This window comes from Cryptotermes secundus, unplaced genomic scaffold (genome assembly GCF_002891405.2).
Source record: "Cryptotermes secundus unplaced genomic scaffold, Csec_1.0 scaffold816, whole genome shotgun sequence".
In the NCBI taxonomy this organism is placed as follows: domain Eukaryota; kingdom Metazoa; phylum Arthropoda; class Insecta; order Blattodea; family Kalotermitidae; genus Cryptotermes; species Cryptotermes secundus.
The window spans coordinates 3,375,796-3,398,813 of NW_019724601.1; the positions used below are offsets into that span (position 1 = coordinate 3,375,796).

The 23,018-nt window shown below is 42.5% G+C and overlaps 1 protein-coding gene across 1 annotated transcript in view; it reads left to right on the plus strand.

Annotated features, from left to right (window-relative positions):
- The window catches only part of LOC111862472 (C-type lectin 37Db), a gene marked incomplete at its 5' end in the record, with an annotated part of 92,461 nt that overhangs the window by 21,571 nt on the left and 47,872 nt on the right, over positions 1-23,018 (plus strand). The window contains one exon of the mRNA XM_033750682.1: positions 17,597-17,818. Within this exon, the coding sequence (XP_033606573.1) occupies positions 17,597-17,818 (222 nt within the window). The remainder of the gene's footprint in view (positions 1-17,596; positions 17,819-23,018) is intronic.

Here is a 23,018-nt window from a genome sequence, read left to right on the forward strand (position 1 = left end):
TTGAGTGTGGGGTGACTGGGTTCTGCCTTCCTCACTTGCGCTGTAGAATCATCGTGCTTGAATATTTTTCTTTGTTTGTTAACCATGGCTTTTCAACAGTTTAGATGATGCATTCTCGACTGGAAGGGCAATTCTAAACAGCTGTCTACGTTAAGGTACTGCCCTAGAAAACTGCGATGAATATCTGTCAGGGAAGCCGGCCTTCCAGTGAAAATCTAACCCAGGACCTCCAAAATATGAAGTGGTGACCACTCAGCTGAATGGTTTATTGATTTGTAGATTTAGAATCAACTCATCTGTGATGCTAATAATTTCTAGCAACAAATTTAACAACAAATCAAAATTTCAGAAATATTTCAGTAAAGATTTATTCTAATATTTGGTTATGTCAGATCCTTCACAGGAGCGTGCCGTAGCGTAGTTGGTTGAAGCACTATGATACAAGCTGGAAGATCGTGGGTTAGAATCCCGATGAGATATTAGATTTTTCAATTGGCCTAATGCTTTCAGCAACACTATGGCCCTGAGTTCGACTCAACCTCTGACAGAAATGAGTACCGGGAACATTCCTGGGGCTAAAGAGCGGCCTGCGCGAAAGGCTGACGAACTCACTGCCATCTGTTAGCCGATTTTCTAGAGAATGTTGGATCCTCGATGTCTCACAACCCTCCGGCCCCCACGACCTGTTACAGGATAATATTAGGTTTTTTTTTTTTTTTAACATATTTTTCACTGCAGATCTGATGGATGCATTTCAATAACACGTTCTTCTTCAATTCGGTGGTATAAATTTTACGATGTAGATGTAATGGTTACATCGCTGTAAAATTGTAGCATAAGAATTGTTGATAAAAGCAGGTTCTGTTGCATAAAATTGGAGATTAAATCGAATTAAAGTCTACAATTTTATGTACTATTTTTGAATCAGAGGCTCTAAATAAGCTTAATACACACCTGTTTCTTCAATGTTGACTGAGTTATTTAAAGAATGCTTTTCTATAACATGTCATTATTAATTGCATTAGTCATTGTCATGAATTTACTGCAAGGCCTTCATGACTACTTTTCCTGATGTACTTGCAGTAAGTTCGCCTGTTGGTTGTAACATGTCCAACACATACCGACAGGAACCCACAATTCACACATGACAGTCTAGTCTAGTTGTGTCATAAGTAGAAGGTTATTCATTTGACAAGATTCTTTATTGGAATTTCGACTTAATGTGTGGGGGAGAAAGTGTGTTTTATGAGCTGGATATTCTGAAAGGAAGTTTAGACCTCTGTCTCTCCTTTGTATGACAGGAAAGGGAAAGAGAATGGACGTAATGAGGCCATGATTAATTTTTTGTATGAATATGTTTTTTCTTTTTTTGGGTTTCAGTTAGAGTTGATACCAACATATATCTATTGAAATATGTTTGACGTAACTAATGATCGCATTATGATTATAATGTAGCATTCTCTTGTAAATAGGTAAATTAAAATAGTCCGCATTCACTGTAACATACTGCATTAAAATATACCATCTATAAATTTATAAAATAGTAATCAGAGAAAATCCACAATCATCCTTCCATCTACTAGCTCCAAATTTTGCCCGCTTCATTTTTTTTTCGATATTTATTCTTTCGGTTTCTTTTCTTATCCCCCCCTCCCTTCTTCTTGTTCTTAGATATCCTTTTGTCTTTTTTCTTTCCTTTCGTCTTCTTGATCCTTCTTTTCCCTACTTTCTGCAACATCCTGCGTCACACTATTTACCCTCCACGGGTGTATCTTTCTCGTGTCATATTTAGGCATATATTAAATAATTTCTTTCCAAATTTGAGTCACTTTCGCATACAAAATATGTATATGGGATCTCAAAAAAACAATATTTTTCCTCATCTTGCTCCCACTTTGGAGCATAAAGGGCTGATTTCTCGGTTTCTTGATCATTTTACAGAAGGTAGGACTCCATGGACGGGTGATCAGCTCGTCGCAAGGCCTCTACTTAAACTCAGGACAACATAAACACAGAAAAACACACACAAAACATCCATGCCTTGAGTGGATTCGATCCCACGATCCCGGCTTCCGAGCGAGTGAAGATAGTGCATGCTTTAGACCGCTCGGCTACCGTGACCGCCACACAGAATATACCTCTGTTTAATTAATACCAAGAGTCGAAACAGAGTGCTCTGAAATGTCAAGTTTGATATCAATAGAGAGCCAGTCTATAAAGTCTGGCTTGTTAGTTTATGAGCGAAGAAGAGAAATGAAATGCTGTTACGTAACACTTGAAGAATGTACTGTAGCATTAATTTCAACACTCACCCTCATTATCCTTAATTAGTGCTGTGTTCTTTGGGCTACTCCTTCTTGTAATGGATGGTCATCACGCTTTGGCGTGGTTTGTTTGAACTTCACAGCATGAATAATATAACGTGATTGCATATGAAGGAGAAAGGTCTCTATTTAAAGGTATTATAAACCTTGGACCCGTACGTTAATCCTTGGATTCTAATTTGGGTATTTCTGGCTTCAGTGTTAGTAGATTAATTGATGCCTTCTTCGAGAGTTTTTTTTTGTGTGAGGACATTAACACGTTTTATAATACCAAAATTAATAACTTGAAAGAGGTCAGATATGACTCCAAGCAGTACGTTATAAATGTATTGAAAGCAATGCGAATCTTTTGAAGTTTATAAATAAGCCACAATAATAGGTAAAGACCGGTTCCATCAAACAGCACCACGATTCCTACCCCCACCATAATTCTCGCTGGTTTTTGTAAGTTTTTTTCAGTGGCCCTTCCAGTCCATTCAAGGCCCTGGCCTCTTTTTCAGTTCCGCAATAATTTTTTACAGAAGGTAGGACTCCTTGGACGGGGGATCAGCTCGTTGCAAGACCGCTGCCTAAACACAGGACAAAAAAAAACGCAGAATAAACACATACACGCAACAACATCCATGCCTTAAATGGGATTCGAACCCACGATCCCAGCGTCCAAGCGAGCGAAGACCGTTCATGCCTTAAACCGTGCGGCTAATGTGACCAGCGGTTTTTATAAGTACCACCTGTTTTAAAATAAAAATGTCTGCATTCCATCCACGAAGTTCATTTGTGTTTCATGTTATTTTCAAAATAGACATCTTATTTTTTGTTTACCGAAAAGCATTAACAAACGCTGGAGATGCAGCCTGTTTCCTGCGAAGTATGAACCAAGCTATTAACCACCATTTAGACTAAATTTTGTTCTTAAAAGCTTTAAGAGGAAATTAATATCTGATCTGATATTCAGGGCAGCCTAATTAATCCTTTCACAAAATACTTCACCGAGTGTAAATTTTAAAACTTGTAGTACCACTACCTAACACTGGCCGACTTTTTCGGTGTCTACGTGAAGTGGCAATCAGCCAGAATACCATCTCTTTCTCTTGTCACATTCGGGGAGTCAAAATGAACATATCTCTATGTTCTGGCTAAGTTCGGGCATTCCAAGACGCATGCGTGTGTTGCAAACCCAAACAGGCCAAACGGAGTCAGCAGTTCCATTAACATGCAACGATCGCACGTCACACCGATCGGGTTGGCTTAACAACATAATTTTTATTCGTATCTTAGGAGATACTCCTTTCGAACCCCGACCGGAACATTGTTTATCTTGACTGAGATGTTTCGTCATTTTCCTCACTCCGTCTGGGCAAATTCCGGGATAGTACCTCCATTAGGTCACAAGAGTTTCTTTCCAAATCCTCACCAGTTCATCCACATCGTGTTCTCCGCTATACAGTCTGACTATTGATAGTCCAGTGGGAGCCGGGATAGCTCAGTCGGTATACTGACTGGCTATGGGCTGAGTGGCCGAGGGGTCGGAATTCGAATCCCGGTAGGGTCAAGAATTTTCTCTTCTTCACGTTGTCCAGACCGGCTCTGGGACCCACCCAGCCTCCTATCCAATCGATAATGGGGGGCTCTTTTCTTGGGGATAAACCCGTAGGGGCGTAACGTTCCAAGTAGTGCCTAGGCCAAGAAAATGTGGATCTATACATCCTTTTCCCATACGTCTTCATGGCTCAATGCTTAAATAATTAGACAGAGAGACAACTTTACTTTTTTTTTAACTAAGAGAACATCGATGTGAATCATCCAGACCGTAGCTAGTCGCTGTACCGACTGAGCCATCCCGACTCTTGTCCCCCTAATTTTATTCACTGACAACTATGCGTGTTAGACATGTAATATCATGTTTAAGCCGTTCTGTGTTCCCAGAATTTCTCTCGAATCCTTCTAAATAATATTCTCTTCAGTTGCGTTTAAATCGATACTTGAAGGAATGCGTAAGGAGGTTGAAGCGTGCCGTCACCCGTGTCAAGTGGAATTCGGCTGAAACAATGCTCCGGGTTTGGGTCAGGGTAAATGAGAGGAAAGGATTGTAGGCTAGGAAAGAAAGCGATTGCTCATAAATCAAGCGGCAGGATGGCCCTGAAATTTATCAAAGATTGCTTCAGGCCTCATTCATTCGTTCCACTGACTTATTTCGTTGGTGCTATCGACATATCATCTGTGTCATCACGCCATAAAGGCGCGTGGTGGAGTGGAAATGTATCTCCATACTTTGCCTGTGCGCTAGATATAAGTCAGTGGTCAGCTTCACGCCCCGGCCGTTTCATAGTCGACAAAAGAGCTCTAATTATCCATTGTTTAAGGTGGCTGGGTGGGCCACAGATCGGTTTTGGACATTGTTGAAGACGAGGAAAGTCTCTGAAACTGCTAGGAATCGAACACGGATTTCCACATCGTCCACCGTGACGTAGTGACTTTATTGCCTGAAGTATCCCTGCTCTTCATCATCATCATCATCATCATCATCATCATCATTAATCTGTCAAGACGACAGGTCCACAGTCTCTTTCAAAACAATTCCTCCACTTAATGCGATCTAGAGCTTTCTCCTTCAAATGACAGTATCCTCTTCTGTCCCCAAGGTCATCCAGCATCTTCTTACGTCTTCTTCCTCGTCTTCTTGTCACTTCTATCCGCCCATCTATCTTTCCTTCGATAACTTCTTTTAGAAGGCAGTTTCTGCGTAAAACATGACCAATCCAATTAGCCTTCCGTTTTCTTATTTCGTGTAGGATATTCCTCTGCTCACTGACTCTAATTAACACTTCTTCATTTCTCACATAATCGGTCCAACTGATCTTCTCCATCCTTCTCCAACACCACATTTCGAAACTTTCCAGATGTTTCTGATCTACTGCCCTAAGTGTCCATGTTTCAGCCCCATACAGCGCTATGCTCCAAATGTAGCATTTCAGTAGTTTCTTCCTCAAAGTTAAGTCCAATTTGCTGGTAAAAAGATTCTTCTTCTTGCTAAATGCAGCTTTTGCCATGGCAATCCTGGATTTAATTTCACTTTAATTTCACTGCTCTTATCAGTCTCCTTAAACAAGAGAAAGTGCTAACCTGTCAGTTATAATTCATTAGACGTACACACACTTTGGTTGAGATTTGAGTTTTCACGGCGTCGAGGATAGTGTTCAGGGTTATGACACCGTGCGTTATTATCCTACAAGATTACAAAATATCATAACCTAAAATATCACAAAATTAACTTATTCATCAATGGCTCTACCGCTTTTTGTTGGGCCTTGGCCGTTTTTCAGTTTCGTAATCCCATACACAGTCTGTAGGAATCCTTTGATGGGGGCCTTTTACTTACACACAGAATAAACTCACACAGACATACATGCCTCGAGTGGGATTCGAACCCACGACCCCAGCGTTTGAGCGGGCGAGGACAGTTCATGCCTTAGACCGCGCGGCCAATGTGATCGGCGAAATATCATCATTTGGATAACCATACTTTCTTTCTGAGACTACAAAGATTGTTGTAACTTTGTCTACGATACTTATCCACATGAGTTATTATTGTTGCTTGTTGCCATGACGTTTATTTTGAAACTGCTAGTTATACAGATTTGTCCTGGTTACGCCCGTTGGTTTCTTAACAATAGTTTGGCTCCACTAGCTGAAGGCATCAGGTACATCAGATGCCTGTGATGCATGCAGCGGCAGATGGGACCGGCTCCATGTCTCCTTGAACCATTGCTTTAGTTCACCCACCGAGGAGCCACAATTTTTACTAAGTAAGATGAAGTCCCGACTCGCCAAGCTCACCAAGTACTTACCACCTATTCGTGTTATCTTAAATTATTTATCTGAAATTAGGAGAAAGCTATTTTGTCATACGTAGAACATTATTTTTTATTGCTAGTGGGGTGGGACTAAGTCCCTTGTACTGCGGCCACTTCTGGCCTATTGTACCAGCCCCAGATGATAGGTGAGGGTGATTGTGGAGCAATTGGTGGAATGAAGATTGGCAGGAGAAACCGAAGTACTCGGAGAAAACCTGCCCCAGCGCCACTTTGTCTACCACAAATCCCACTTGACCAGACCCGGGATCGAACCCGAGCGTGAAGCTGACCACTGACCTCCAGCTAATGCCGAGGTCAAGAAAATGTGGATCTACACATCCACTCCTCCATACGCCTTCATGACGTAGCGCTTAATTAGTTAAGTCCAGGGACAACTTTACACTTTGGCTCTCGGGATAGCGCAGTCGGTATAGCGACTGGCTACAGGCTGGACGACGGAGAGGTCGGAGTGCGAGTTTTGGTAAGATCAGGAGTTTTTTCTTCTTCACCTCGTCCAGACCGATTGTGGGGCCCACCCATCCTCCTATCCAAGGGATACCGGGGCTCTTTCCCCGGGGGTAAAGCGACCGGGGCGTGAAGCTGACCACTGACCTCCAACTAGTTCCGAGGTCAAGAAAATGTGGATCTATACATCCACTCCCCCATACGCCTTCATGACTCAGCACAGACAAATTTACCTTTACATATCGGCACTGTGGTCCTCTAAGTATCTTGCTCTTCTTTGCTACAGATGTCCAGTCTTTACTGTTAATTGTCTTGTTCCATCTATTCGTTTTCGGCTCTCGTAAATCATTCTTCCATCTATAAAATTCGTATCCCGTGCAGTTCATTAGCTTTAAGTGTTTAACAAAGTATGAATCAGATATATTACTCGTGTCCTGTTGCAACACTTGCTTTGACAGAATAAAATAAATAGACGGTATATATTTCATAATAAGCAAGGTCGCCATGGAAAGATCTGAAAGGTGAAAGCAGATTTAATACCGTAATTTGTATGTGTGCCTAAGCATGAGGGTGTTGACTATTTGAGGGTAAGAGGATTGCGGAATTGAAAAGCTTTCTCAAGCGTGAAAAGGCTCCACATTTTGAAACACACGCATAAATCTCAGTCCGAGGTCAACATTCATTGATATACATCCAGAAGAGATTCAAGAAAAGACTTGTGACAAACTACAAGTGCAATATGTTATACCGTACCATTTCGTACATTTCATTCTCCCCTACGCAAAACATTTGTCGCTATTCAGAAATGACTGTGCCTTGAACTGCCTGGCTTCAATTCCTGGCAGAGGTGTTGAGATTTTACTATTTAACTTAAAAACCAATAGAGATTCTAGAAGCACAAGACCTCTTATGAATTAACAGTGGGACATCTTTCCAATAGACGAGGCAGACGGAGCGTGAAATTGACAAATCACTACTATCCACCATGTTTAATAACAGATAATAAAATATTCTTCTATGTTGGTGGTATCAGGTTCGAATCTTGACCAGGACACCATCTAGCCTCAGGCTTTCATGTTATTCTTTTATCTTGCCATACATATTTGCAATGGTGTATTGAAATAGGTCACGATAAACTCGAAATTTCTTACAAGTTCATCAGCCATTAGCATTTCTCAACTTTATTCGACGCTGAATATTATCTGATATTATTTAGATAATCTCAGATACTATATTTTGCCGATCCCAGTGGCCGCGCGGTCTAAGGCATGAACAGTCTTCGCCCTCTCAAACGCTGGGATCTTCGGTTCGAATCTCACATGAGGCATGGCAATTGTGTTTTTTTATTCTGTGTTTGTGCTATCATGTTTGCAGCTATAGGCCTTGCGACGGGCTGATCCCCCATCCAAGAAGTATTACCGGCTGTGTAAAAAGATTACAGTGAAACGACGGCCGAGATCCAACAATGGGCTGTAGCGCCATGGACAGATAAATGGATCCTGTATTTTGGATTATGAGTACTGGAAACCATATGTAATCTAACATGTTTATAGGCCTGCATACTTGTTGCAGCTTGTCTTTATGCAGTCAAGTGCATGACAATTGCTTTGAAACGCAACTCTGTCTTACTCCGTCCTCGCGTTCTTTAAGACTCATTAACATAACAACTTTAATCAGAAGGATATAGAATTATTCTGAAATCCTAATGCGCCTATACCCATTATATGATCAGCAAGGATTCGAGCGTGGGAGAGCTGGTATTGAAGAACTGGGCCGGGTATCCTATACTGCCATATTCTTTGCTCTCTCTGAAAAGAGAAGCGATTTAAGTCGTATTTCGTTCCAACACCCCAGGAGAGCCCAGATAACATGACCATCTTCTAAAACTTCAAACAGCAAGTTGGTTCAAGCAGTACCTAATGTTTCTGAGTTGTATTCACGTGGTGATACATTCGAATATCGACAGAGGAGTTTCATGGTTTTCCTCAATACCTCCAGGCGAGCGCCGGGATAGTACCTAAAATAGTTCACTGCCGCTTCCTTCCATATCCCTTCATTTATCCATTCATTCATTACTCGTCCTTGTGTAACACTTCGTAACAGACCAGTCTTGTCATGAGGAGTCGTTAGTCCAAGCCTCATTCCCAAACTATAAGACCGCCGCTTGTTGGCTGTCCGAGATATTCAATATATTCGCAAACTACCATCCATATATTTAAACCGTCTACTAGGGAACCAGTCGAAGGCTCTTGTGAACACTGTAATGAACATTCAGTTTCCGTAAAATGTTGGAAATTTTCTGAGTAGCTGAGCTACTGGCGGCTTCTCAAGAAGAGCTCAGTTCCATGGAATCAGTTAGTTGGTTAATTAGTTATTTGTTGATTATATTACCATCGATGACACGTGCCTACAGTCCCAGCTGCTGTCATCGTTGTCAAAGAAGCCGCAAATAAATATATAAATAAAAATAAGGAACATCTGATACATTTATGTTCTTTTCGAAATGTCGTAGGGATCTCAAGAAATACATGGACAGTAATGGGTATTGTCGACAAAAATACTTATTTGCAATGCCTTGTATAGGTGCGTTCAAATTTGCAAGTACAAGTTTATATCCCCAGTAAATGACCGTCAAGTCCAATGGTGTATTTGAAACCAGCTATCCCAAAATTTGTGGTCATGCGTTTCTCCAACCATTTGTTAAAATAGAGTAGACCCACCATACTAAAGAGGAAGTTTACCTTTTCCAAGAAATACAACTTTTACAATTATGTACATTTTAATATTATACGGATCATTAATGGAAGGTGTTATTTTCAACACCTCTTTTTCAGTTGATCTAATCCTTCCAGCTGCAGTGTGGCTCTGGGTTCTACTCAGCCTCTAACAGAAATGAGTACCAGGAATCTTCCTGGGGAATACAGGGCGGCCGGCGCGCAAGGCTGACAAACTCACCGCCATCTTTAACACGATTGTCTAGAAAATGTGGGAGCATCGACGTCTCACAACCCTATGGGCCTTCAGGGCCTGTTACAGGGATAGTTTTTCCTTTTTTATAACTGCCGGCGCGTAAAGCTGATGACCTTACCGCCATCTGTGAGCCGATTGTCTAGAAAATGTGGGAACCTCGACGTCTCACAACTCTATGGGCCTCCACATCCTGTGTCAAGGTTAGTGCTTTACCCCACTCAGTCAGTTTTGAAGTCCCATCATTGGCACTCATTCTACAGGTTGAGAAACATTGTGCTAAATCAAGGAGGATAATTTCGGTAAAAATAAGGCAATGCTATCCCTGTGCTTAAGTACCATATCATGAAAACGGAAAGGGAAGTGGGGATAGATTTCCATACATTGTTATCCTCTGCACTCTACTGTTCTAACCTCCGGATATTTCGCGTCTGGATAGCTTTCCCGGTTCCAAACTGGGAGCACACTGAAAGGTTCCAAAAGCCGATCTCTGTATGAGGCAAAATTATCCCTGCACTTAATCTATCAAGCACCACACAATGAAGACGTGTGTGGGAGAGGAGGTATAGCTCCAACATTCATGACCTTCACACTAGATGCAAGCGAGTGGTCAGCTTCACGCCCCTCTCACTTTACTCCCGAGGAAACAGCCCTCAGGACCCATTGTATAGGACTCTGGCTTGGCCAGAGATCAGGTTTGGAACATGATAAAATCTTTTGCTCTGTTGGGAATCGAACTCTGATTCTTCTGCGTCCAGACCGTAACCGAATCACTACACTCACTGAGCTACCCCATGAAAATAATTCCTGCTTTTGCCTGGAAACAAATCATTTTGATGGCCGAACAACCACATGTGTTTCAACTGGAGGACACACCATCGCTTGTTTCTGGCAATTTCGTAATTTCGTTAGATGCTGTATAGTTATTGTGTTGCTATTAAGAAATCGAACCATCTTAAGATTCTTGTTACAACATTAGGCCATTGTTCACCTTCTTCTCTTTCAACACCTGCCAGGTTCAGGCAACACGAGAGCGATCGGACTACGAAACATCAATTCTTGCTATCTTCAATCTACCTGTCAGAGTTAAGTTGCCCTCACTCTTTAGTTTATCTGAAACGAGCTCGAGTTTTGTTCTACCGCTGTATTCTCAGCGCATAATCCATCAGAGCTGTACATATAATGTCTAAGGATAGGTAAAGTTGTACCTGTGCTTAATTATTTAAATACCACGCCATGAAAATAGAGGGAGGAGTGGAAGTATGGCTCCACCATTCTTGACCTCGGCACTAGATGGAGATGAATGGTCAGTTTGACGTCCCTGCCGCCCCGGTACACTTTGGATAGGAAGATGGGTGAGTGCCTGAGTCGATCTGGGTGCTATGGAGTAAAGAAAAATCTTTTCCGTGCCGGGATTCAAAACCGGGGCGCTCAGCCCGCAGGCCGTCGCTATAAATGCTACGAACGATATACGAGTATACTATATAATAAACAGGAAATTGCGGACATTATACAGACATTATGTTCGACGTTGTCCAGTGTCTGGGGAATATTTAAAATACACGAAATTTCTTAACCTGGATCCGTTTCGTTAGTCGGGTGTAAGGCTGGAAAGAATCCTAAAAAAAAACCTGCGTGGCCTGTAGTCCGCAAGCGAACTATACCGACCGAGCGACCGCCGCTTGTCGGCGAAGTTAGTGCCAACTTTTGTGGATAGAGGGAGTCGCGTTCTCAGATTTAGTCGTTAGAAGCAACCAGTCTGAGGTGGGCAGGAAGGTGCAAACACCGCATACATCCTGCTATCATTGATATTGTCGGCCGCAGTTACGAACAGAGCAAATTCTAGAGACATATCTCTCTCCCTATGGCTCCACAACTCTTTTGATCATGGCCGGTTTTTCAGTTTATTAATTTATACACAGTCGGTAGGACTCCTTGGACGGGGAATCAGCCCGTCGCAAGGCCACTGCCTACACACAGAACAACACAAACGAAACAAACGCGCACAGACATCCATGCTTCGAGTGGGATTCGAACCCACAATCCCAGTGTTCGAGCGGGCGAAGACTGTGCATGGACAGGGCAAGTAGCACGAATGGGAGCGAAGAGGAAAGCACGTAGGATATTGTTGGGAAAGCCAGGAGGAAAGAGACCACTTTGAAGACCAGGACATAAGTGGATGAATAATATTAAAATTGAAGGAGTGGTATGGACTAGATTGATCTGGCTCAGGTTAGGGACCAGTGGAGGGCTCCTGTGGCAATGAATCTTCGGGTTCCATAAATTGCTGGTAAGTTTTTGAGTAGCTGTACAACTGGCGGGTTCTCGAGAAGGACTCAGCTACATGAAGTTAGTTAGTTAGTTAGTTAGTCATTGTTATGATGTGTGATTTTCATTGAAGTAATATTACTCAGCTGTTTTTCCAAATATAGCGTACCAACAATTTTTTCTTGAATTTACCACTTTTTACGATGTACCGGTTGAAAGAGGCAGAGTAGGTCATGATGTTTTTGGACATCTCTGCGCCTAATTTTGAAAAGAAAAAATCAATTTTAGCTTAATTTTATCTTCAGCAAGGACGCCTTTTTCTGAAGTATCTTTGTTTTCCTACGATTCATCGATGAGAGAAACAGGATGGGATGGACGGACAGACATTTGGCATTTATGTATCTCGTATGGGTCGATCACGGTGGCCGGGCGCTCTAAGGCATGAAGTGTCTTCGCCCGCTCAAACACTGGGGTCGTGGGCTCGAATCCCACTTTAGGGATGGATGTCTGTGTGCGGTTATTCTGTGTTTGTTCCGTCCTTGCGACTGGCTGATCCCCCATCCAAGGAGTCCTACCCTCTGTGTAAAAGATCAAGAAACTGAAAGAGCGGCCAAATTCCAACAAAGGGCTGTAGAGCCATAGATAAATAGATTTGACGTATGGATAGGAAATTGCAGCTGTTCGCAATATCCAACACCGTGAAGAAAGAAGACAGAGGTGAAGAGATGCGAGTCCCAAGGACGCTCGCACAGGGAAAATGGGTCGTGACTTGCCAAATTGTTTACTGTCGCCTTGTTAGGTATCATTTGATTTTGCAGTAGCTGCCGGCGAGAGAGAGGGAAGAGACAAAAACTTGACCGACTTTTCATTAGAAATGTCTTCGAGATTATGAACCAAAGCTCAACGTGTTGAACTGGCTATTTGCTGCTCACCGTTGATACACTTCACTTGCTGTGATTAATCATAAAGTCATTCTCGCCATGCTCTGAACGTTAAGTTAATTAGTTATTGAAAAGACGTGTTTCGGGTTACATGCTTTCTGTATCCGAAAGGGCAAGTTCGCACACTGTTATTTTCTTTGAAGGAACTCAGAGCCGTCGGCGAGTACAATATTGGCATGAATCCCGTGGGTCACGGTGGTGTCGAGGGCCAGCAGCTATTTATCAGGCAGGCAGACTCTTATTATGAATTGTCGATATTTGTTTTGATAAACAGAGATATTAATGTAATTCAAAATTGAAATAATTATATTTTACGTAATTAAATATATTATGAATATTTGTTGCAAGAGCCTGGATAGCGTAGTCAGTATAGCGACTGGCTACAGGCTGGACGGCCAAGGGGTCGGAGTTCAAGTTCAGGTCCTTTATTGTTCCATCGGTGTTTGTTTCCGAGGAAACGTGTTTGCCGTGCCGCTGCCTAGAAATGACGGTCTCTACTCGTTCCACTATTCCGGCTTTCAGGTGTCATGCCACACAGTATTATAATAATAAAGAGAGATAATTTCCTTACACAGCGTTATCGTGTTAATCATTGTAGCGGAGACGTAGTGAGTTCCCTGTGGTCTAAGAACTGTGTTTTGCGTCTATTATTCGGATGAATGTCTTGCTTCGAAAGGCTACGAGCTGTTTATATGAGAGACTTGTGTCTCTGTGTGGGCATGCCCCTGCATTCCTGTCAATGTTATGCAGACATCGCGTTGTGGAGAAGTTTCTCTTAGCTTCCGTCTTCCGTAACGCCTTGGGCTGAGCTGCAGTGAAAGCGGACCATTTCAATAGGTAGCAATCTGTCAGCAAAGAGCTTTGCAGAGGATTCAGCATTGCCTCGAACCTCACTAATCACAATTCATTTTAAGAACTCATTCATTTATTCTTGGAATGGCTTGATGTGGCTCAGGATAGAGACCAGTGGAGAGCCCTTGTGAACACGATAATGACATGACTCCAGTCTCCACACCTAGAACTTCCCGAGCACCAGACAGGAGTGCCAGAATTTGATGACATTCTCTCCTATAGCATCCTCAACATACGCACATATATGCATGCAAATATACATAAATTAATTCCAACCTGGAGGGCCAGGTCCCCGTATTTATATCCGCCAGGAACAGGGTGGCTCGGTTATATCCCCAGGCACTGGGTTCCCTTTCCGTCGCCTCCTACGACTCGCAGGGCTACAGTGGAGGAATTCGAACCCGCCTCCACACGGGATTCAACTACATTCAACTCGCTCGATAGAGTGATAGAGCCTCAGAGCGGATCTACAGAAAACATCGCTTCCAGCAGTACTTCCATTGACGCACGAGGGCCACTGCCTAGCAACGGTTCAGTACTGTTGCGCATTTACGAGGGTGTTGCTTATCAATGGCCTTTGTATCGTTGTTTGTTTCGAAGTCGTTGCCTAATAACAGGTCTCTATCCCACAATAGACACACAGACAGCAAGGCGTTAATAAGCTGCCTTTTATTTTTTAAAATAACGATATCAGACTAAAAAGTTAATTTACCCTTTTATTTAATTTCATAATTAAGTAATATGCCCTGAAGGCGTATGGGATAGTGGAAATAATAGTTCCACAATTCTTAACCTCGGCACTAGATGGAAATTGACGAGTGAATATCCTCACAAAATCCCGTCGCACACATTTCCCGTGGTACTGTTAACGGGTGGGGGGAAATCGTGAAGAAAATTAAGATGATAATGACACGCTGAACGATTATACTGCAGAATCTGGCAAATAGCTTTGTTGAATGGGAACGGGGTTTTGATTCCGCATAAAGACGAAAGTTGTGTGACACACATTCAAACATACTGCTCGGTGTGACAACCAAGAAGTGTACCGTATCGATGCTTAAGTGTATCGAGAAATATTTCTTCGTGGCGTTCCGTAATTCCTTGAGAATAATTACTTGAAAGGGAGACATATATACCCATTGCTACGCAACGATTCGTTAAACACAATCCCGGCAACGAATTTATAAGTCTCACTGTAACTTCAAATCACACATGGAGTCTTCTTTGTACCGCCTAATTCCTTTCTTGCCATTATTCTGCAGTTGCCACTTCCGAAGACTCGACTCAGTTCAATTCCTCTGCTCCCAAGCTCATATCCTGGCAGGCTGTCGTCTCGAAACTCCACTATTCACTCTCGATTACTATTCCGTACTCCGTCGCGTCTTCTGTCTCTGCCCTTTTCAACCCCTTGGCACGGACCCCACAGAAAACACCGTCTTCTATTAAGTATGCGTGTTTCTTGGTCCCTTACCTAGTAGTGGGTATCCTATTATTGCGTTCACGTGTGTTGCGGGAATGTGTGTACAGAGTCGTTCCCTAGCAATGCGTATACACATTACAGTATTATTTAAATAAACTTTATATTTCAAACGGTTAATAAGCTTCAGTTACATCTTTACTCTGTTGAAGACTGTGAATTTACATGTAAAGAACATGATGAGTTATACAAAGAGAAAAGCGACTTACTTATGTACATACTTACTTATGGAGCTGAGCCCTTCTTTGAGAGAAGCCAAATCTGCAGTTACTCAAGAATTTCCCAACATTTATGAAACCCGAAGTTTCATTACCGTGTTCACAAGAGCCCTGCACTGGTCCATATCCTGAGCCAGATCAATCCAATCCATCCCATCCTATCTCTCTAAGATCCATTTTAATATTGTCCACCCACCTACGCCTTGGTCTTCCCAGTAGTCTATTTCCTTGTGGCTTTCCCACCAATATCCTTTATGCATTCCTTTCCTCCCCCATTCGTGCTACATGCCCTGCCCACCTCATCCTCCTTGACTTGATCATTCTAATTATACTTGGAGAAGAGTACAACTTATGAAGCTCCTCATTATGCAGTTTTCTCCAAGCTCCTGTCACTTCAGCCCTCTTCGGTCCAAATATTCTCCTCAACACCCTCAGTCTATGTTCCTCCCTTAATGTCAGAGATCAAGTATCAAACCCATACAGAACAACAGGCCAAATTATATTTTTGTATATTCTAATTTTTATGTTTCTGGGCAGCAGACGAGGAGACAAAAGGTTCTGGACTGAATGGTAGGCATTACCCGAGTTCAATCTCCTCTTAATTTCCTCCTGAATCAGGTTTCGATCTATTATCGTCGTTCCAAAATATCTGAACTGTGCCACATTTACATCTGTTTCCTATCTTTATGTCATGATTTTGCCCTGCATTTTGGTCACGAGACAGCAACATATACTTAAAGAGAAAAGCAATGCAAGTTAAAACGTTTAACGAATCAGTTGTTGAGGCAAAATGTTGAGGTTCTCACAGTGCAGGATATGAAGAGTGATAACTTCTTTGATTTGAGAGCGTGTAGTCTGTAGGAATTTACCAGAATTTCGGAGGAATTTCTTGTCTCCCTTCTTGATGAATGTGCCGTGCAAGCTCCATCTTTCTGCTGTTTTCTTTCAGTCACTCATGGAGATGAGCCCTTCTTGAGGGGCCGCCAATTTTGCAGTTACTCCAGAAATTCTCAGCATTTTATGGAACCCGAAAGTTCATTACCATGTTCACAAGATCACTCCACTGATGCATATCCTGAGCCAGATCAATCCAGTGCATACCATCCCATCCTATCTAAGACCCATTTTTATTTAAGAAGAGAAATTTTAAAATAAACTAACATTTGACCTTAATATAATGTATTGATTTCACAGTCCAATTTCTTGGTTATTTGTTGAAAATTGTTTTGTCCGAATATTTTTGACACTGAAGATTGAGACAGTCGAAACGAAGGAGGATCTTTGCAGGACTGTAAGGCGTCACAATCCAGAAGATACTGCTGTATCATGCCACGATACAACTTTTTCCTACAGCACTTTAGACAAGACTACAGGTGTGTGTGTGTGTTTGTTGGTAGTGAGAGAGAAGTACATACTTTCACTGTGGCACAGCTTCTGTGTGTGTGTGTGTGTGTGTGTTAGGAAGCGACTCATTTTTTGTTGCATACTCCAGAACTGGTTGGACGAGGCATCTTCTACACGACTTTTACCCCCGCAGGAATCCTATCCCGACTCCAAATATATTCTTGGTATTTAGTTTACCATCACATCAGTTTAGGTGTTTACGTTGGGGGGGGGGGACCACTAGGAATGATTAACGTAGGTGGGAGGATAATATTAAAATGGATATTAGAGAAATAGTATGGAGTGATATAGACTGGGTCAATCTGGCTGAAGATAGGGACTGGTGGAGGACTCTTGTGAACATGGTTATGAACAATTTCTTTATTAGAGTCCGTCACAACACAACAATATAAAGGTCAAGGCTAAAAGTAGCTTGGCTATTATAGTATATGCTGCTTGCTTGACTAGAATTTATAATTTTCATTTCGTGTATCCTGTTGTATTACAATTTCTTGATTAGAGTCCGTCACAACACAACAATATAAAGGTCAAGGCCAAACTAATTTTAGCCTTGACCTTTATATTGTTATGTTGTGACGGACTCTAATAAAGAAATTGTATACAAGTATAATAACACAACAGGATGCATTAAATAAAAAAAATGGTTATGAAACTTGCGATTCCATAAAATGTTGGGAATTTCTTGAATATCTGAGCGACTGATGGCTTCTCATCTCCATGTAGATTTACGGAAAGTGTTAAACCCATAGACACGCTAGTGTACTTATTTTGCATGCAACTGAATGATATGGCTGTCGCTACATGGTGGGTTGTGTGTTGGCCACAGGTGAGATTGCTCGACAGAACCGCATAACACAACAGATCCTGGCACAATATCTACAGAGACGCCTGTTTCCAAACCTCAGTACCACGACGACACCCTCACCGACCGTCCTCCTCCGACTAAGGGATCAGCATCACCATCATCAAGCTCATCAAGTCGATGGCGATGACAGGCTGGAGACAGTAGAGTCGGAGCAAATCTCCAATGTCTACTTCACCTCGGAAGGTGATTTCGGAATATAAAATGGCCCATTGCTTAACATTTTGAGGCTCCGTCAACATTTTAAAAATGAATGGTCAACAGACCGGTATGAACAGTTTCGTTTCCCGTTGTGTATTTATATCTGAGAACATATTGCCCCGTGTTTATTGTCGTGACCAATAATAACGGGTTTTGGTTTGGATCATTGTATTTATTGACACTTCTTTATAGTCTCTTTCAATCACAACAAATTACAACGCTGCCTAAGCATCGCTTCATTCTGATCTGGACTGCGACTGTCTTCTCTTCTGGTCCTTCTGCTCTTTTCTTTCTTCTGCTGTGACTGACTTGGTTCCCAGTTACTTCACAATTGATTCTTATTTTCCACTCACTTCTGCTTCCCTCTCCTGGTTTCGGTCTCCAACTCCGATTGACTTGGTTCCCAGTTACTTCACAATTGATTCTTATTTGCCACTCACTTCTGCTTCCCTCTCCTGGTTTAGGTCTCCTACTCCAATTGACTTGGTTCCCAGTTACTTCACAATTGATTCTTATTTTCCACTCACTTCTGCTTCCCTCTCCTGGTTTCGGTCTCCTACTCCGATTGACTTGGTTCCCAGTTACTTCACAATTGATTCTTATTTGCCACTCACTTCTGCTTCCCTCTCCTGGTTTCGGTCTCCAACTCCGATTGACTTGGTTCCCAGTTACTTCGCAATTGATTCTTTCTTGGTTCCTATCTGAACGGCCGCTTATTTAGTGTATCGGTGTCCTAGGAAATGTTTGTTGAATATTCATTCACACGGAAACGTGTTTTGTACTGAGTTGGTCTCCGTGGAAACGTGTTTGTCAACGGGTTCCCTAGCATTTAGTTCACATGTCACAATGTATTTGAAAATGAGACTTAATCGTTTAATAGCTTCTGTGTAAATGGCATCGAATATTCGCGAAATAATCTCATGTCGACAGGAAGGGTCATGCTTAAGAAATTTTTGCCGAGCTGGTTGATGTAGCGGTATAGCTCTGGACTCTTATTGCGCAGGTCTTCGCTTCTAATATCTGCAACGACATCAGATATTCTGAGCTCTTTCGTGATTTTCCTCAGTCCTATCAGGTTAATGCCGCAACAGTAGCTGAATTACGACACAGCCGCTCCTTTCAAATTATTTCCAATTCGTTATTCCTCTATAATCTTACCGGTCGGCGCTCTGATTTAAGTAATCACAACGTCATGAAGTTATCCACGTAAAGGAAGCTTCTTGTTTTATTGAGGTTAGAAACCAGAAACAGAGGATTTTTTTCTCTACAGCCTTTTGAACCTTGGTCGTTTTTTCAGTTTCTTAATCGTATACAAAGTCGGTAGGACGCCTTGGACGGGTGATCGGCCCGTCTCAAGACCGCTACCTGCACACACAAATAAAAGCACATTGATATACATGCCTCGAGTGGGCTTCGAACCCACGATCCCAGTGTTTGAACGGACGGAGACGGTTCATGCCTTAGCGCGGTCACTGTAATCGGCGTTCTGAAAGAAAACTCAAAGGAGAAACTCGAGGAAATGGAAATAATAATATCAGTATCGTTGTGTAGAGAGCCATTCATCTGTCCTCTTCACAACTCATCTCAGCGGGATCTTGTTTCGTGCAGCACTCCCGTCTGGCCGGACTCTCCACTGTCAGTCGACCAGAAACCAAATTCTTATATGTTTTGTTTAACGGCACTTTCAGTAGCTCAAACTGTGCAGCCTTGAACAGGCGCATTGTATTTAGATGGTTATATAGCACACTTCCTTCGCTGATTAGTAATTATGTCGTCAGTAATAAATTCCTAATTAGTTACTTAATTAATCACTTAGGTAATATGGCTGTCAGTCACTCACTTGTTACACAGCCAATCATCCGTTTAGTTAATTTATTAGTTGGTCAGTCAGCCGATCAGTGTGTTGCCAATCAACCTTTCAGATAGTCAGTAAGGCCGCCAAACAACGGTCATCCAGTCAGACTGCGAGCCAATCAGACATTCAACCAGCCATTCAGCCGTCTAGCAGCCACCTAAATATTGAGCCAATCAGTTGTTTAGTCAGCCACACAATTAGCCAGACAGCCAATCGGCTTTCTGGTCCGTCACCCAGTTAAGAAGACATCCAGTCAGCCAGCCAGTCTAGTGAGCCATCCTGACAGCTGGCCAATCAGTCTTTCAGTCAGCCGACCAATAGCCGAAGCAATCAGCTATCCAGTCAGCTACTTAGCCACATAGCCATCCGATCAGTCATTTATTCCGTCAGCCAATCAAATATCCAGTAAGTCTTATAGTTAGTCAGCCACTCAACCGTGTAAAGAGTCAACCGAAAAGCATCGAGTCCGTCAGCAGTCAGTCAGTCATATAGTGAGTCAGTCGTATAACTGTCTAGTTGTTTGCTTTATGGCTTACTTCCATAACTTTGAAAAATAAAACGCATATGACATCATCCTGCTGTCTGTGTGTGTCCTTCCTTCCAATTTTTTCTTTTTCTACGCAGTTTGTGCCGTATCAGTGAGGCTTATGAGATCATCTCGCTGTCTGTGTGTCTGCGAAACCCCTATTTTTTGGTTTTGTATGCGGTCCGTGCCCTAGAAAAGGACAGTAGGCGATTAGTTCTTCCCAGAACTCTTTGTTTAATTATTACTCAGTCAGAACCTTGAAGAAACCCGACATAATATGTTCAGTACTCGAGCGTGGTATGCAGTGAGTCGGTCTAGTCCCTCAAGCCGGACAGACCCACAACAAAAATTTATTGTACATCTGGGTTTTCGACAAAAATATAATATAACAAGCTTATATATGTAATGTTATTTTGTAATGCGGAAGGCGGACCAGTGTTAGAAATTAATGCATCTGAAATGAAAAAAAAAATTAACTATCTTATGAGTTATGAAGTCGGGGAATCATAATTATAAGGGGTGTTATTTGTTTAGTACTGAAGCGTAAGTTACCCTACAGGGGATACTCCAGGTTGCGTATAGGTTCACGTTACAAATAACGTTAATGTCTTAACATATAATTTTTATTCTGTGTTTGCTACACAACGACAGGGCCCCAACTTATTAGCGATGGACCATTTTATGTTTCTGAGACTTCTTTTTCCTCTCTTTTATATCTTTTCATGTTTTCTTTCATTATTTAATTCAATGGGATATATCGTCAATTGATAAATAACAGATCAATAATGGTGGATATGTAGAAACCCCCGTGTGGAGGCGGGGTCGAATACCTCCACCGTAGCCCTGCGGGTTTACGAGGCGACGAAAATGGAACTCAGTGCCTGCGGGTATAACTGGGCTACCCTGTTCCTGGGGGCTATAAATATTGGGACCTGGCCCCTCAGGTTGGGGGAGTATCGAATCTGAGACAGTAAAGTATGGTCATGAGTCCTGCGGGACTTTGACGCAAGAATGACTGCGCTGGCGAAGACCAGCAGCAAGCACAAACTACAAACCCGTCCTCTCGTCAGAGATGGCGCCCCACATCAACAAACTCGCAACTGTCTGCCAGGATAAAAATCTGGTTTCGGGCCCCAGATGGGGGCTTGACACCAAGATAGATTGGCCGACTGACCGTCAATCTTATTCTTTTGGATAGATAAAGTGAGAATCAATTGAAAGGGAAGAAATATTTTATTTCCATCCACCACTACTCACTGAAGCATCGTCTGATATTTCTTTGAATCTTTAATGTATGTTGGCAGCTATTTGTACTTTCAGCTTTAATGTTCATTTACGGGACCCTTGCCGTTCTCAGAAAGGAAGACAATGATTGCTTTCCTAAGCAGCCGTAACCAGTTAGACCCCGTAATTGCTGTAAGCACGAAGCGACAGGTTACAAACTGTTGGGTGAGAAACAGTGGAGCGTGGTCGCTGTAGAAATGGGAACACATATCTCAGTGGTGGAATCTGTGTTATATCCTCTTCGTCACCCAGTTCTGGCGTATTTCCTCATCACTGGAGAAACCAGCCTTCCTTAAGAGATTCTGCCAGATGTGTCTCTTCCTGGCTAGGTTTTTTCTCTCCAGTTTCTGTCGCTAGAGCTTTAACATAATTGCCCACTCAGTCTCTCTGTCTCAGTTTAGACCTTAATCTTTTTATTCTGCCATCTGACTTGCCGGTATAAACTGCATCCTGTTGTGTATATAATATTTTATTTTTATTTGTATAATAACCGTCAACGGGGACACGCGGTAGCGTAGTTGGTTGAGGCACTATGCTACAAGCTGGAAGGTCGTGAGATCGAATCCCGATGAGGTCATTGGATTTTTTTTTCAATTTACCTAATCCTTCCAGCCGCAATATGGCCTCTGGGTTCGACTCAGCCTCTAACAGAAATGAGTACCAGGCACGTATTCCTATACTGAGTGCAATTAATATGTTTTTTTTTTCCTTGGAACTACAGCCTCAGTGGGCCTAGGCCTACCTCCATGAACTCCGTTCACAATTAATATGTTTATCCTGTTTAATTTAATCACCCTGCGGTTTGCGAATTAGTGGGATAATGCAATGTGTCTGGCCTTGCGGTACCAATGCTAATTTGGCGAGCTGCCGGTCCTTTTTGCTGGCAGATCATGGTCAGGTCTCTGAGACTTTCGACAGTCGAGCTGACGTAACCGCCCTAACTTGTGCTCCGTAACAAAGCGCCTCAGGTTAAGATGAGGCAAACCGTTGCTGGCCGGAGCAACTCTGTGCATCTTCTTGCAAAACATATTTAAAAGAAATACCTGTGTGTTCCTGAGTGTTTTCATTCCATGGAAATGGTCGCAGCGAATGAGGGCACCTAACATAATGAATCTGTTACGATTACATTTAAGAATGTTACTTATCTCAAGGGCAATAGGCCGCGCCATAGCTCAAGCGGTTAGTCGCTGGCTCCCCACCGTGGTGGCCCGGGTTCGATCCCCGGTCTGGTCAAGTTGAATTTGTGGTGGACAAAGTGGTGCTGGGGCAGGTTTTCTCCGAGTACTTCGGTTTCCCCTGCCAATCTGCATTCCACTAATTGCTCCACAATCACCCTCACCTATCATCTGGGGCTGGTACAATAGGCCAGAAGTGGCCGCAGTACAAGGGACTTAGTCCCACCCCACTAGCAATAAAGAAAATACCTCAAGGGCATTTCTAGTTAAGGTCATCATCACAGTCCGTCTTGTTGGCTAAAATGGTAAATTGTCTGATTTGTTTGTGGGAGATGTCCAGTGCAA